This window comes from Phalacrocorax aristotelis, chromosome 14, assembly GCF_949628215.1.
Source record: "Phalacrocorax aristotelis chromosome 14, bGulAri2.1, whole genome shotgun sequence".
Classification (NCBI taxonomy): Eukaryota; Metazoa; Chordata; class Aves; order Suliformes; family Phalacrocoracidae; genus Phalacrocorax; species Phalacrocorax aristotelis.
The window spans coordinates 10,179,484-10,195,616 of NC_134289.1; the positions used below are offsets into that span (position 1 = coordinate 10,179,484).

Genomic DNA, 16,133 nt, shown 5'->3' on the forward strand with positions numbered 1-16,133 from the left:
CACAGAGGCTGTGGGGTATAGGGAAGTGAAGGGAAATTAGAGCTAGAAAAGCAGCAGGAAGGGGATAAATGGGTATACGGTGAACTCCGGAAAAAACATACCAGAAGTATGGTAGAAATGGGAATAGACCTGTGCTACCATCCAAGCAGGTGCAGGGAAATCCTTCCATAGGAAGGAGAGTGCTTTAGCCGTGAGGGTGGAAACTCTCTCCCTGCCCGATGGGGGAGCCAGGCTCTGCCCAGCCTGCCACTCTCAGATTGTCAGCCAGGAATTTAAGCCCAGCTAATCCTGAAGCATAGCGGTGTCTGGGGCACTGCTGGGTAACTGAGGAATTAGACTCCAAGTAAAGCTGCTCCTGCTGCACGTACACACTGAAGAGCACATGCCACAAACTAACAGTGCAGTAAAGAGGGGGGGACTGGTGCAAATTTTGGAGACACCAGTTCTTATAGACACCAGAGAGACCTGCCACTGCTCCGTCATGCATTGCTGTGAATTTTAGCTGCCTGGTATGCAAAGGCTAATGCTTAGTAGCAAAATGTTCAGAGTGAACAGTTCCCAGTATTGTGAGGCAGCAAGTTCCACAGTTTAATTCTGTGCTGTGTTAAAATATACTTCCTTTTGCTCATTTTAAATTCTGTTACCTGGTAATTGCACTGGGTTCCCTCTTGTAAGGATGAAGGAGAACTCTGGGAGAAACACTCTTCCTATTTACATTTTCCACATCATATTTGAGGTTTTTGTTCCCAATTGCATACCTCCAGTCATGATTTCTTCTGCAAGCTGAAGAATTCTGGGCTCTTTGAAGCTCTTTCACCAACCCATAGTGCTGGTTATTCAGGTTATAAAGCAGAAGAAAGGAAGATAAAGAGGCTGTTTTTTGTATCTGCCTCTGTCTTGCTGTCTCCTAAAATCCATGCTGTATTCAAAACAAGGCAACATCATGGATGCATTCTGTGCTATGAAGATGGTTCCTGTTTTCTTCTTCTATTTGTTTCCTAATACCACTTAATGTTACAATTGTCTTTCTGCTCTCTACTGAAACTGAACAGTCAGACTTTTTTTTCTTCCTGGCAGCAAGTTAATTTTTAGTCTAACTTGATGTAAGTATAGAGTTATTTTTCCCTCACATGCATTTCATTGGGCTTTTCATCATGCCATCATTCATTAGAGCCTCTGCAGCTCTTTGCATTCAGCTTTGTATTTGACTATCATGAATAACCAAATACCCACAGACTGCCAAACACCTGCAGTCCATCGCCCTTCCCACCCACCACACTCCCCTTGTCAAGTCAATCACAAACCCACACAACAGCACAGAACTCCGCCCACACCCCTTGGTAACTCAGCAGTGTCCTTTCCTGCGTGGATCGGATTATTTCTGCTCAGCTCTTCTCTTCTAAACACTTGGATTGAGGTTATCAGTCCAATAGAGGACTTTTCTCTCTATGCGTGGCTTAGGGTCTCTAGGACGCTTTAGTGAATACTTTGATTTTTCTAAAAATGTTTTAAATTTTTTTTAATTTGACAAGTAACACCTTATTTTTTTTCACTAGGACAGTAGTACAGCACTGGTGTGGATTACTTAGAGAGGCTGTGAAACCTCCATCCTTAGAGGTTTTCAAGGCTGGGCTAGACAGAGCCAGGGCTGACCTGAACAAGCTTGGTCACCCATCTCACTTTGAGCACAAGTCTGGGCTACGTGATCTCCCGAGTTCCTTGCAACCAACACTTGCATGGTTTTATATTAACTGTGTCACACTTGTCTGCGTAAGTTTTAAGAGCAATCCTGGCTTACGGTTTCTCTTAAGGTTACAGCAGCTGGTTCCCCATAACATTTAGCCAAGTACCTCATCAGCTGCCTTGGCTTTATTATAGCATGTAAATTCTAGCACTTTCTTCTTTTGGAATGAAGTTAAACTTGCTAGCCTGCGGTTAGTAGGATTATTTCTGAAGCTCTTTTGAAAGCTTGTGGTCACAGTCTTTCCCCTAGTTCCAACTGTAAGTGACACGTTGTAAGCCACAGTCATTTGCTGAGTTGCTTTAGGGCTCCCGGTCCGTACCAGTTGGGCCTGATAGTTACTGATAATCAGCTCTTTTCATTCCTATACAGTTCATGCTTTGACACTGGCACCTCCTTGACACTTTTCCCTCAACCAAGTTTCCAAGAAGTCTATTTTTAATCAATATGCTCTCTGTCTTCAAATCCTTTCCAAATAGTGACAAACAGTAAGAGACTAGAGCAGCGTGTGTCTGCCAGAACACTGGCGGTGATGTCTCTTTAGTAAATCTTGTGTTTAAGTGCTGCAAGGAAGCTAACTAAAGACATCCTACATTCACACACCATCTTTTTCATAGTCATCTGTGAATTCCAGCAAGTGTAGTGGCTTTTCTTGTGTTTCATAATCCATTTAACCCTATGCAGGACAATTTAACACCTTATTTTCGCTTGCCTTTCATAAAACCTCATATTCCCATCCCAAATCCCCCATTATTACCAACAACCTGTATGTTCAGAAGATCTCCTTTGAACACTTCTGCAGGCTGACCAGAGTGTGGTACCTGTTATGCATGTACATGAGCAGTGTCACCAGGACAGTATAAACCAGTATGACAGCTTCCAAGTAGCAATGAACTCCTCTGCTCTCCCTGGGCTGTGGCCCCCATGTAAGGCTCCAGGTGCATTTACAAAGCTCCTTGATGAAAGGAGGCATTCTGGAGTCAAGTGCACACAGACTTACCTCCTTTGCTCATACACACATAGCAGGGCAGATCTCAGACCTCCCCCACTGCCGTGGGGCGGAGCATCACGGAGACAGGACTTCAGATGTACTTCAGCAATCCCCCAAGTGCTCCGGAGAGCCACAGAAATGCAGCAGGAGAATTCCTCTGGACTACTGCCAGCTGCCAGGGAGACCAGTGGAGGCAGAGTTACAACATGCCTCCAACAGTGACCCTATTTCTACAGGGATAGAGTCGTCAGCATGAAACCTGCTAGAGGAACACTTATTGCTCCTGAGCTCAGGATCTTGAGGAGCTTCTTTTGGTGAGCTGTATTAAAAGCTGGGTTGTGAATTGTTCCTGAGCCTCCCCATTCTCTCCTTATACAAGTAAAAAGAACACGAGACCTGTAATCTTCCTCTTGTTCCTTTGCAGTTTGATGCTTATGATGGTTATTCTGAAACATTGAGAGCAAGAGATTATGGGTTTCACACCTTTCACAGCACCTCAAACAACTAGAGTTACACTCTAGTATAACTATTCTTACAATTAGATATCGTGGCCAGTGAGTTCACCTCTGAGTATAGCACCTCATATTTTCTACTACTACTGCGTGGTACTCTGCAGACCGGTCAGTGCTGGTACTTACTGTGACATGAAAATTCGGGACCGGTAACTTCGTGTCTGCATAGTATTTCTGTGGAACTGGCACTGGAAAGCTGGGCCGTAAACCAAGTGCCATGAAGCAGCCTGGACCTTAGGCTGATGGAAGCAAACCTCAGCATCCTGAAACAGTAGCCATTTTAAAAAAAAGCCTCTTCAGCAGGTCAGGATGAATTATTCTCCCCCCCCCGAATAGGAAGAAAACAGAATGAAAGTTTCTTCCTGGTGCTGAAGAACAACTTTCAAGTACTTCTGCCCAACAAGGACTTCTCTTGTAAAACCTTGTTTTAGTGGTGATATTGAAAAGAGATGGGGAAGAGGTAGAGGTGATGATGTAAAGAGATTTCTTAGCTGTGTACTACAGTTTTCAACTGCATTCAAAGGAAGAGAGCAAAGCAGCTTCCAAGGAAAGCACCCAGCCACCTAATGCCGCTGTGGTTCTGGAGCCTGCCATCACACCTGCAGACGTTATGCCGTGTACTGCCAACCTTAGGGCAGAATACTGACCTTCGCTCTGTCTTGCTAAGTTCTCAGTGTTGCAGCCAAGCTGCTTTTGGTGCAGCGGTGTACGCAGTCTTTGTGGCAACTGTTTGTAGGTGGTATGTTTGGCAATAGGCTGGGAGATAGCGACCTAATCCTAGATGGCGTGCAGTACTACTGGAATCTCATTTGGGAAGTGCAAAGTATTCACAGGCTAATTGCTAGCCCATTTGGAGCCCCTCAAAAGCTCTCTGTGGTATCTTGTTCTGACAAGAAACACTTGACACTTGAGAACAGGAAGTGCCATGCAACTAAATGCCAGGCCCAGATGTTGATCCAGCTTCTGATAGGTCATCACTTGCATGATGGGTCTTCTTCACCCTGTCAGATCTCTGTCCCTCTGACTTCACCTCGACGGAAAGCTTGTTAATCAAGGGTATTTTCTGTTCCCACCATTGGTCACAGATGGATGACAAGTTTCAGCACTAGCACGCTAACAAATATTATTTTCTTTCACAAGTCTGAATCTCTAGAATTCTTATTTAATCTTCAGGACATGAATAATTCATTGAGCAGACATCAATTAATTAAGACAATGACTAAGGCTGTGCAGAAAAATCCTGTTCTTCTGAATATCCTTGTCTCGCATATGCCCAAAATCCTGCTTGAAAGGGAGATGATCTCCACCTCTCTAAGCCCACGCCTCCTGTTTGGGAAGTCAAGCCACATACTCACAAAATCTAAGTAAAATCTCACATATGTAGTTAGTGAAATCCGGGTTCATAGAACTCCTTCAGGTCTTTTGGTTATCATTTCCAACAGCTTAGAGCCAAGATTTTTTTTTTGCTAGACCCAGGAGAGAAGCTACATTCCCATGGTACCGCATGCTCCTCTCACTGCAATGATGCTAGCAATGGCTCAGCAACCTGGCAGGTTTTGAATTCAGGCCCAGGAAACACAGTGGGGTTCCAGTATCAGCAAAACCTGGTGTTCAGCAGAAACAGCCTGAGCAGGTACCCTCCTCCCCCACTTGATCTTATACTTTTCCTTTGTGAACAGCTTGAGCTCCTGGGCCAGAGCCCGAGACAGCCGCTTCTAGTGACCTCAGCCAAGCCCCTGTAACCATGCCAGCTTCTTCAGACGTATCTGGTGTCTTGCTCAGCGGATTTCAAGCGCATGGGCTTGGCCACATGTGCCTCCCCAAGCCAGCCTCCTCTAGGTCCGACCTCATGCTTGCATTGACTTAGGAGGACTTTTGATCTTGCTGAGAACTAGGCATGTACTGAGAAATTGCTGAGGGTTTCTCCCAGAAAAAGGGATATAGACTGAACTCAGCTTTAAAGACCACCAGTGTAATGCAGGACAGACTAAGGTTAACAGCGTCAGGCTCTGCATTCAGCATTTTGAACACTGTGTCCAGTGAAAATCCTCAGAGAAGGGTAGGATTGTGCAGACAGCTGTGCTTCAAGACCCGCTTCATTTGGTCTCAGCTGTCAAAGTTCAAAAACCAAAGCACATTTTAGTGATTTTCAGAAGACAAAGCTGAACTTACATTACATATGTTAATCAAACAGCACAAACCAATTCTCCCGAAAACCTCTGAATGCTAATCACAAGTGTTAAATAAAATTACGTTTGCGGTATATTTCATCTTTGTCTAAACCTCTTAACATTGTATGACAACACTAAGATAGCCATGTATTTATGTCTTATTGTGAAGAACATAAAAATTGTTTTCGTTCTCAGTGATTTTTTTTTTCTTACAGTCTTAGACTGGATGGATAATAGACTAGCAAATCATTCTAGAGTACTGGTTTGTCCCAGCAATTTTAATTGCTGTTCTACAGGAATACATAAAGGACACTTGAAATCCTATACGATACTTGGCTCTGTCTCACATTTGCAATGATACTTCATGAGCCATTGTAGCCTACGCCAAATAAGGAAGGAGGAAATTTTATTATTACCTGGGATAAAATAGCTACAAATTTGCTCTTGCAAAATCCTCAGTAAGAATCTCCTTTTAATCTAAGGTATCACAGATTAAAAAATATGTTGTTTTGCAAGATGAAGCTCTATTTTATAACTGGATGCATGACATGCAGTAATATACTAAAACACGCAAATTCCAGTTGGAGTTTTCCATTAGGAAGATTAAATTTTTCTTATTAAAAATTTATTGCCAGGTTTTAAAAATAGTTAGGGCAAAGGAGACTACAAACAATAATTGCATCACTTCTATTTAATTTACAATGTTCCATTTCTGCTGCTAAAGTATAATTTCATTATAGCACTTTAGCCTAGACAAACACGATGGCGTTTTTAATTTGGATAAGCTAGCCTCGCCTTTAAGTTCCTCGTTGAATGAAGACTTCAAACTATGAGCCAGCAAAATGACGCCAGCTGTTACACAGCAGTTTAACACATGACTAAACAACTTCTTGAGGCTCAGTAACCTAAATATCACCCCTTTGAATCTAAATTCATACCTTAGAGTAAAGCTGCGACACAAAGCGATCTTACTGCAAATTTTTCTATGGTGTGTACTTAAAATTCCACTCAAACCGAGACTACAAATTAAACAGCAACCCAGTAAACAACACAGGCTGGATATTTTAAAACTTTTTGTCCCAGAAATGCTTTCAAGAGCCAACAACGTATCCATGAAAAACCCCCAAGGGTCACAACTTCGGGATCATTCACAGAGGCAGTCAGGTGTGTGCATAGCTCCTGAATGGTATCATTTTAATGCAAAAGCAACTCCTTTCTTATCTTTCTCATTCAAACTTCTGGAGAAACACCATTCACCTTGACTTTCATGCATTAGGTGCTAGTAACAGCACAAGAACAAAATAACTATATATACAGATATATACGTGTGTGTGTGCATGCACACACATACCCACCTATTTTCCATCAAGGTTTGCTTTCCACCAAGTAGAACACTGTAAGGCAGAAGGAAAGCAAACAGCAGCAACTGCCACTGGGACATACATCACAGCCACATTCACAAGTCCTTCTCCCATCAAACAGGCTACTTAAATACATTTTCTTTGGTCAATTACTGGCTGGAAAAATACTAAAATTATTTCTAGCACCTGTGTTTGGGATATTTTTCCTCCAAACTGTAGGCCTTGTAACTTTCCTCAAGTTTTGGTTTCTATGGATTAAACATCAGTGAATTTGAAGGAGAACACGACACAAGGTAAGAAGTAGTCTGGTTTGGGTCTTTAACAGAAATATTTATCCAGGTGGTAAATATTCATCTCCACAATGACACATAATCACTTTGGTGCACCTTTGACTCAAATCTTTCTCCTGGTGGAACACCCACTTCTCAGCCTTTATTTTCAGTGATGAGAATACACTGGGTAAAGTGACGGCTAGGAAGCTCAGGGAAAAGAGCAGCACACACATGCGAACTATCATTACTCACTTGCTTCACCAAGACTGAACTGTTGTTCTAGGACACAATCACAAGTTCAAGCTTTACAAGTGGAACTAAAAATCATCTAATCCACCCCACGCTCTGGGTTAACACTCTTCCTCCCCACTTTTAAAAAATTAATTGTAGAGACATGATTAAATCTTCTGTTGTAATACAGGGAACTTAAAGAATTCCCACACTAAAGAGTAAATCTAACTAAAATTCCTGTTATTCTTCCCTTTACCCCAAACTCAGTCCTCTTTTTATCACCAAATTTTACCCTGCAAAAGTTTAACCTACTATTAATAATTATTCAACAATGAATCTTCCTCTAAATAACTCTGGATCACCTAAGACAGATGAGAATTTTGAGTCTAATTAGTGGGCATAAAGGGAAACGGGTACTACTGGCTCAACAACTCCCTTTATTATTTAGTAATCTGGCTTTCCAGATATCACACCAAATTCTTTGGCCCTTACTTCCTCTAAGCTGATGAAAAGGACGTTCAACATGTAGTAGCAAAAGTTGGGGGTTAGGAGACTTCCAGATACCGTTTGGAAGACAGGAGGTGAAAAATACGAACATGTCTGCCTTTCAAATGTAAGGCAGTCTCCAGCATAGTTCACTTCCCTCCCAGTGATGACTGCTTTTTCCAGGCCTCCTTACAACACCCTCCGCATCACCAGAGAGCACCCACTGTCACACACAGATGTCTCACACCAAGCATGGCAACTTGAGGCTTAACCCATATATGCAAATTAAGTCCAGTTTTCACAGTTGCAATAAAGATCCTTGTGGCATAAGTAATTCAATCCACCCTTGGATAAGGACTTCAAGCAGTTGCATTATTTATAACTTTCACTTTTACTTACAGTAAGACTATCCGCACCTCCTGACGCTGCAAGTGTCTTCATAAGTTACAGTCCCTTGGATAGGGGACCTTTAGGGCAGGTAAAAAAACCAATATGTACGAATGGCTTCTGTTCCACGTAGCTAAAATAATCCAGTAGTGTCCTTTACCCAAAGACGAATTAACATATTACACAGAGGAGAAGCAGCAGCACCAAGATTTACATTGGCCTGGTTCTAAGAACACTTGGCTAGCAGTATTCAGCGCAAATTCCAATCTCATTAGCTTCAAAAACCCAATTAAGGAGCCATCCTGTAAGGCAGGGCTTGATGCAGAAGAAAGGCAGCTACTTAATTCCTCTTTATCTTTTGAGCTCACATACACATTTTTGGTTTTCCTTGCCATTTAAACAAGGAAAGTACCCCTTTAGTTACTGAATTACTGATTTCTGTATCAATTACTGAAAAAGCCATGCGGGCTTTCCTGGTAATAGCCCCAGCTAACCAAGTCTGCTTTGACTTCTGCTTACTCAAAGGAGGATTTACTGATGTCCAGGAAGGAAAAACGAGGGCAGACGGAACACTCGCTAGGGCATCTGACACCAAAGACATCCTTATCAATTCAGTGAGGTAGCTGGTCCTGAAAACATGGTAAAAAGCAAAAAACTCCTGCTGGATATGTTCTGTTACAGAAAAAGTTAAAAAAATGTAACACCCTAAAACCGGTATGAGAATTCCCACTGCCTTCTCGACCACCCAGAAGCAGCCGTGCAGTGATTATTCAGTTCCCTACCAGAACTGCACTATTCCAGCTGCACCCCTGGCACAGACGCTTGGCTCAGGGGGAAGAACAAAGCTTTTAAACCTTTGTGATCACTGTCCAATCTTCTGCTCAGAGAGACTCAATCTGCTGACAGCACAAAACCAACTCCATTAGGCCAACTTGAGGAATCTGCAGCACTACTACCTGCTTTTACATCAAGCTTCTGGTAAGCCAGTGCTGTAGGGATCATGCCGGTTAACTCCGTTGTTATGCAAATCATGCATTTCAAAACAGTCTGAAAGTGAAATAATCTATGTGAAAGGCCATGACTCCCAAATCTTCTGTAGAAGCTTCACAATTGTCCTGTTAACCTGAAAATGCTGATGTCATCTCAAAGCATCCACACAATGCTTCCATCACATATCTACCAACAAAATAACCCCAAAGAAACACTTTTACCAGATGTTGATTTTTAAGCATTTGCTTACATGAAGCTGTATTTGCCTCCTACAGTGCCATACACTAATAACACTTCTCCATATTTCAAAACTCCAGTAACATCCTTTTACAGCACAAAAATAAAGTTATATTATGCTGATGCTTGTTAAAGTGGCAAGAGATGCCACATTCAACTCCCTTTACAGTTCATGAGTTACCGCATATTGTACCTCTACTAGTTGCATCAATTAATAGAAAATCCATGGGAAAAATCCATCCTGAAATTCAAGTGTCATTCATATTAATAGAGAAACAGAACAATGCTGGTGGTAATTTTCTCATTTTCCACTGAAGAAAGAAGCCATTAACATCCCCCAGGATGTGAAAACTATCACCACCACCACAACTGCCTCATTTCCCCTTCGCTTTAGCATATTTTTGTTATTCTAACTGCAGCTCTTTGGAGCTGTTATATGCTCCTTCAGCTGAACCATCAATAGCAAATTGCATGGAGAACACCCAAATGTGAAGAGATTGAGTGCATCACCTCCAAAAAATGTCAAGCCTTAGTTGGTTTGACTGACCACGGCCTCAGGTCCAGGCACTGAGTTCTGTTGTCCCAACATGCCAGTGAAAAACTGAGCACTACCGTCAGGGTGCTCTTCTATCATTTTTTCCCTCCTCTCCCCCCACCCCCCCCCCCCCCAGCAATTTACCTGACACTGCCTTCTTTCTGCAGTCAGAGGAGTGTTTTATTACATGTTAAAAGACAAGATATGTATTGAAAGTAGCAATTTTATTTGAGTTAAAATTATTTACAAAAACCCAAAGACATACTTCATGAAACTGGTACAAACTATTTTTCCTGCCGTTGGCTTTTGCTCCAAAGATCACAGCTGAGAAATACTGTATAAAATAAAAATAGGATTGGATTCAGAAAAGTACTCTACTGTTCTAATTTCCAATTGAGAGTATTTACACAAATATTTACAATGGAAAAAAGTTCCTTAAAACTTTAATTTGCAAGTTGGCCTCAAGTACCCTTTAATGCAGAGTTATTTGAGGGTCTAACACACAAAAATGCACTGCAGTTCACAGGGTGATTTCTCCCCCCACCCTCAAGAAAAAAAAAAAATAAAATCTGCATTTGTCAGTGCTTGACAATTAGTTACATTTAAAAAAAACTGTTAAACACTGAGGTAAATCAATTCCCAAACAGTTAGCAGTGTAACAAAGAAAGGTAGTTGCTCCTGCTTTCCCCCATCATCGCATCTGTATTTTGCCATCTCTCCACAGAAAGCTATATCATAAATTTGAAATCCAATTGTAAGTGAAAACCTCTAAAATTCAGAAAGCCAGATGGGCAATATTTTCCTCCTGATGTAGGCCATTTACATACAGCTTCTCCCTCTCTGTCAATACTGAGTTGGTTTTTTTTAAACAAAGGGGAATACAACCTCAAAAACTTTTCTAAGTTACACTGATACACTAAGTTTTAGAAGGTGATGAGAGAAAACGCAAAAAAGTATGACCAACATAGGATTTTTGCCGCTAATCAGTTACTTCCTTACAGAATTCCCAACAATCTGCATTATCAAAAATAGGAAGACATAGAAGGCAGCCACTGTATGTAAAAAATTTACAGCTGGCACTGATACAAAAGCACAAGTTCTTAACTTTATACATGGAGATAACACAAGATCTAAAAGCAGGTTAGATTTCCTGTTATTTCCCCCTCATTATACATAGAACTAATATTTTTATGGCTTCAAGTTTTACAAATTCAATGGAATAACATGATGTAACTACCTATACAGGTATTTAAAAATATTGATGAAGTAGATCTCGGAACAGTCTGCAAATATTCAAGACCAGCTTAATAAAAATAATTACCAATTCTGGTGGTCTGAATAATGAGTGCAAGAAAAAAATTGTTCAAAAAAGTCATGTATTTTCTGGGATTCTTTGTTCCACTTCAGTCTTCAAACACAATGCTTTGCTGTGAACTAGACCTCAGACTGAACAAAATCTTAGCTATATCAGCAATTTAAGGCTTTGTGTTGTATGCATTTAAACTTTGTCATACTACAGAAGAATGAAATAGAAAGATTATGTCAGCTGGAAACATTAATCCCCATTGGTGTTTTAGCTTCTTTAAAATTCTTCCCCCTAAAACATCCAAATTCTTTGTATTGAGCATTATAAAATACATCTTGAGTGCTTTCTTGAAACAAATTAAAACAGCATTTCAAAGTTTTTGCTTATTAGAAGTGTAAACTACCCTGGGATTGAAGGTGGTGGTTTTTTTAATATTTCTTTTGTTTTCTTTTTTCCTTTTTTTTTTTTTTTTTTTTTTAAACAGGGCACAACTTTTTACAGTTACTATTTCTTTTGTGGATAACATACCCTCAAATGGCTTTGTGTGTGTATGGGTTTGTATGCTTCTTGGAACTAGAAAGCGTTATGGTCTATCAGTTTACAGTACGTGGGCCATGACAGTTTTAGAAGTGAGAAATAGTTCAACAACCTAATTTCAATCAAAACAGTATAAAAAATAAACTATCCAATCCTCGCCTCTTTGGATTCCAACAAATTTTAAATATAGACAGTAGTTAAAATCACAAAAGTATTTAAAAATTTATATTTTATGATTTTGGAATCATCTAGTAATAAAAAAAGCAAGAGCAAATTAAACTCAAATAGGAGCGGTGCTGCTGTCCAGAACTTCTTTATTAGAACATTTGTTTGATACCTCAGTAGCTAAGCTGCCTTTGCACCTGGCTGGCATGAAACAGTGGCTCAACAGTAAACAGCAGTTGCACTATCAGCAGCAAGTTTTTCCCCTTGAAACTTGTCACGAACAAAGCAAGAAAAAAGAAGATAGGGAGGGTAAACCCTGCCAGAAAATATTTAAATACTGCACTGCATCATAAACAGCACGGTTTCTTTATTTATTTTCCTCAGAACCTTTTTCCCCTCATTTTTGATAGTTGCAGATTGATGTAGTAACTGTCTTTTAGAAAATGCTGAATGCATGGTTAAGAGACCAGGTAGCCTTAAAAATCCGAACACGAATGACACAGATGAATGCTCTTGGTATATCCGTCAAGGACTTCTTTCATGACTTCTTCTTTTGTCTAAGGGTAGCTCCAGCATTAGAGTGCCTGCAGCGGAAGTTAAGTATCTAGCAGTGTTCCAAGTATTCAATCACCCTAGAGATAGATTTCTGGCCTGTTGTTCCAACAGCACACTGGAAAATGTAATAGAAAACAGAAGTAACAAACAAGCATTTGTAATATCTCTTGAAAATATTTGAGAGCTATGCTCATTTCAGAGTTTTAGTATTTAGAATTATATATCAGTAAAAGCAATTAGGTTCAGGCAGAGGATTCAGAAATATTTTCCTGACCAGCCACAAAATCAAATGGAATGCAAGTAGCTTCGCTCCATTTACTACCCAAATAGTGACAGACAAATGGGTTTTCAGTATTTAAAAACAGAAAAATCATCCTGTGCTTTTCTAAAGGCACGAACTGAAAAATGTTAAATGCTTCTAAAAATGTACGGACCAGTAACAGAAAACACAATTGCAAAAGTATCTACATACATCAATTTAAAATATGTATTACTTACAGTAAGATTCATAAAACTGAGAAATTTTTTGAGCATTTCAGTCATTATTGAGAAGTCCCCTTCAGGTAAGTACTCCCTCACAGTAGTCACATTGATCTAAGAAATAAAACAATCTATTTTAATTTGGGAAATATTTTTCCAACACAGACCTACGTTACTCTGCATGTCAGATGCAGTAAGACAAAGTATATTCACAGCATTATTAAGATGGCTTTTGCTGTCATCTCTATAATTTAAGTCTCTCTCAAACAATACTCGTATGTTTATGGTGTTTAAGTGCTGAAATATTTTGGTTTTTGTTTGGTTGGGTTTTTTTTTTAATTAAGGATCATGACCACTGTCAGACCTCCCCAGGACACACAAGATTATCAAGAGCTAAGAACCCCACCAGATTACTCTCCTGACATGGAGCAGAATCTCCCTTTAGAACTGTTAAGGGCTGAGAATTACTGAACTTATTGTCAGTATCACTCCAAACACTAAAAGGGTACAGAAGCTTGCCAGTCAAAAGGTACAGAACAGCATGTTAACGACCATTTCTGCCATCCTGGTGAATTCAGACAAGCCTAAAGGCAGGTTTGAACCTCATTTTTATTTGAGCATATATTTGACAGCAGAGTTTATTAAGTTCTCGGCTGTTAGAGTTCCACATTTTTAACTACAGCTTTCTATTATGTATTTCCAATCTGAGGCAATCATCTTCAACTAATATGGACATATACAATTTCATGTCATTTCAGTGGAGGAAAAAACAAAACAAAGCAGACTGATAAAAAAAAGAATAAACAAGTCTGATGTTAACATGCTTATTGAAACTACTAAGAAGTGAAGCAAGCTTGTATAATTACAGAACAGGCAAGCCAAGTTTCCTTCGCCTTTCTGAAGTAAGTTCATTTGTTGGCCAAGACTAACAGCAAAGGGGAGAGAGGCACAAGAGGTTAAATATTCAGTTCCAACTGTTTTTAATAAACATACTGATGTTCAGAAAGTTTGTCTTGGATGGAATACCTCTGGCAACTTTTCACAGAACTAGATACATCAGTACAGCTTCATCCATGTATTAGCTCACATCGAACCCAAATTTAATAAACCCATTTCAATACTGCAGATTATTACTTCACTAAAAATTGTATTGGACTTAAAAGTTATTGATTTATTCCCTTACTGGACTCTCTTGGCAGAGACAGCCTAGAAGCAACGCTGTGTATGAGGCCACAATGCAGTCTTCCATGTGCTTCCCAGCATGCTGAAGAGCTGTAAAGAGAGACAACCGAGTGTATTGTATTCTCTAAGCAGCTGGTATCTTCTACTGCTTCAGATACAATCTTTCATTATCACTTTTCAGAATTCTGTTTTCTCAAACAGAACAAGCTTTTGAACTGAGACTTCAGGGGCACAAATAGGACAAACGCCATACTTACTAACTCGGCAACACATTCTTGAACAGAAAAATGGCATTCATTTGCTTTCAGCTCATTGCATTGTATAGTATTTTATTAATTGTCATTTTAACGGGCAAACTGTATGCCTAACACACCCAATACAACTCTCACGTGATACTATAAGACAGCAACACTTCCACCAAAAGACGTTTATGGTATTAAGGATAACAGGTACAGCGCACTGCTAATGACTCAGCATGTTTGGGCAAACCACAAATAGCTGCAGACACCGGTTGACAGAGCTACAAAAAGAAGGAAGGATATAAAGCAAGGTTGGAGAAAGTAATATACCGCACCTACTATTAGAAGATTAAAACGCTATTTCAAGTAATACACTGCACCTACTATCAAAACATTACACAAGAAGGACTGATGTTTCAGACCTGATACATTTTCCAAAGACAAACTACATACTCAGCTTAGAGATACTCAAATTCCTGGACCAAACTACCAAAGATGCAGCACATCGAGGTGTTACACAGGTACCTGAGACACCACCGATGGAGCAAGAGAAACTCAGAACAAAGAAGATAGAGACAGAAGCAGCATATGTGCAAATAGGGAGGGGAGGGGGGAAAAAAAAAAAAAAAAAGAAACATCACAAACCCAAAGGAGCATGAGACAAAAACATGTCTGATACCGCAGAAAACAAAGTCAAGGCAGGTAACTTTCAAGGACTTTTTCAGAACAAGATAAAGGCCTAAAAGCCATCCCTTCCAGAATATTTCTTACACAGAATGTCCCTGGAAAGGTTTGGTGGGGGTTCTTTTTGGTTTTGTTTTGATCTTTTTGTTTGGTTTGTTGGTTGTTTTTTGTTGTTGTTGTTGTTGGGTTTTTGTTTTTGTGGTTTTTTTTGGTGTGGTGTTTTTTTTTTTTTAAGGGCCAGATAGAAGGCACTACTAAGAAAATAAGAAGTAGCATAACTTCTTCCCACTTCTCATGCTTCAACTCTGAACCGCTCCCACCTATGATCCGTGACAGTTTCGCCTGGGGATACGCTGAGGAAATCTCAGCCCAGGAGACTGCATGTAGATAGGAAGCAGAGGACAAGGTGGAAATTTATGCAATCAGAGCTCTTTGCCTTTTGTGAGCTCATCACAACCAAACAACGTACCTTTATTAAGATCAAGTTCTTCATCATCTTCTTCCTTCTTATCTTTCTCTTCAGTACTATCTGGCTTTTCCGTGGAGACCCACTGTATCTCCCCACTTGTCTCTTGCCATTCCCCGCTCTTATCATGCTGAGCAGTAGGAGCTTCTTTAATCAGTTCGTCTGTCTGGCTCTCGGCCAGCTGTGCCGCTCGCTCACGCTCAAGAAAAAGCTAATGGAGAAAATTTCAGGAGAGTTTCTGCTATAAATTAAACCCTAAACATATTGAATTAATACTTGAAAGTTTATTTCCCCTTTGCAATTCACCCCTCAGTAGAGTTAGTCTCCAATACTTTTTGTAACAATAGCCTTTTCTTCTTCAAAGGAAAATATAATTTACCCCAACACTAATGCTGTGCTCTCCAGAAAAGGCCTCCCTCCCTCCCCAGTGCTGAACCAGTTGGCAGGCTCCTCCTGGGCATCGTAAATGTTTAATCGTTTCCTTTGAGACACAGCTTGAAGAATAAAAGTTGCCATATTTTCCTGTCCATTTTTGTTCTCTACCAATCCTTATGTTCTTTCCATGCTAGCTATCCCCTCGTTGCTCTCTCAGGTTTTACCATGGT

The 16,133-nt window shown here is 40.2% G+C and overlaps 1 protein-coding gene across 6 annotated transcripts in view; it reads right to left on the minus strand.

Annotated features, from left to right (window-relative positions):
- Positions 1–10,119: 10,119 nt before the first annotated feature.
- WAPL (WAPL cohesin release factor) overlaps positions 10,120–16,133 on the minus strand; it is a 77,429-nt gene continuing 71,415 nt past the window's right edge. For all 6 annotated transcript variants that reach the window (XM_075109740.1, XM_075109738.1, XM_075109741.1 and 3 more), the window contains 4 exons: positions 15,532–15,739; positions 14,141–14,229; positions 12,976–13,071; positions 10,120–12,592 (listed from right to left, as the gene is read on the minus strand). In XM_075109740.1, the coding sequence (XP_074965841.1) occupies positions 12,527–12,592; positions 12,976–13,071; positions 14,141–14,229; positions 15,532–15,739 (459 nt within the window). In that variant the 3' untranslated portion in view covers positions 10,120–12,526. The remainder of the gene's footprint in view (positions 12,593–12,975; positions 13,072–14,140; positions 14,230–15,531; positions 15,740–16,133) is intronic.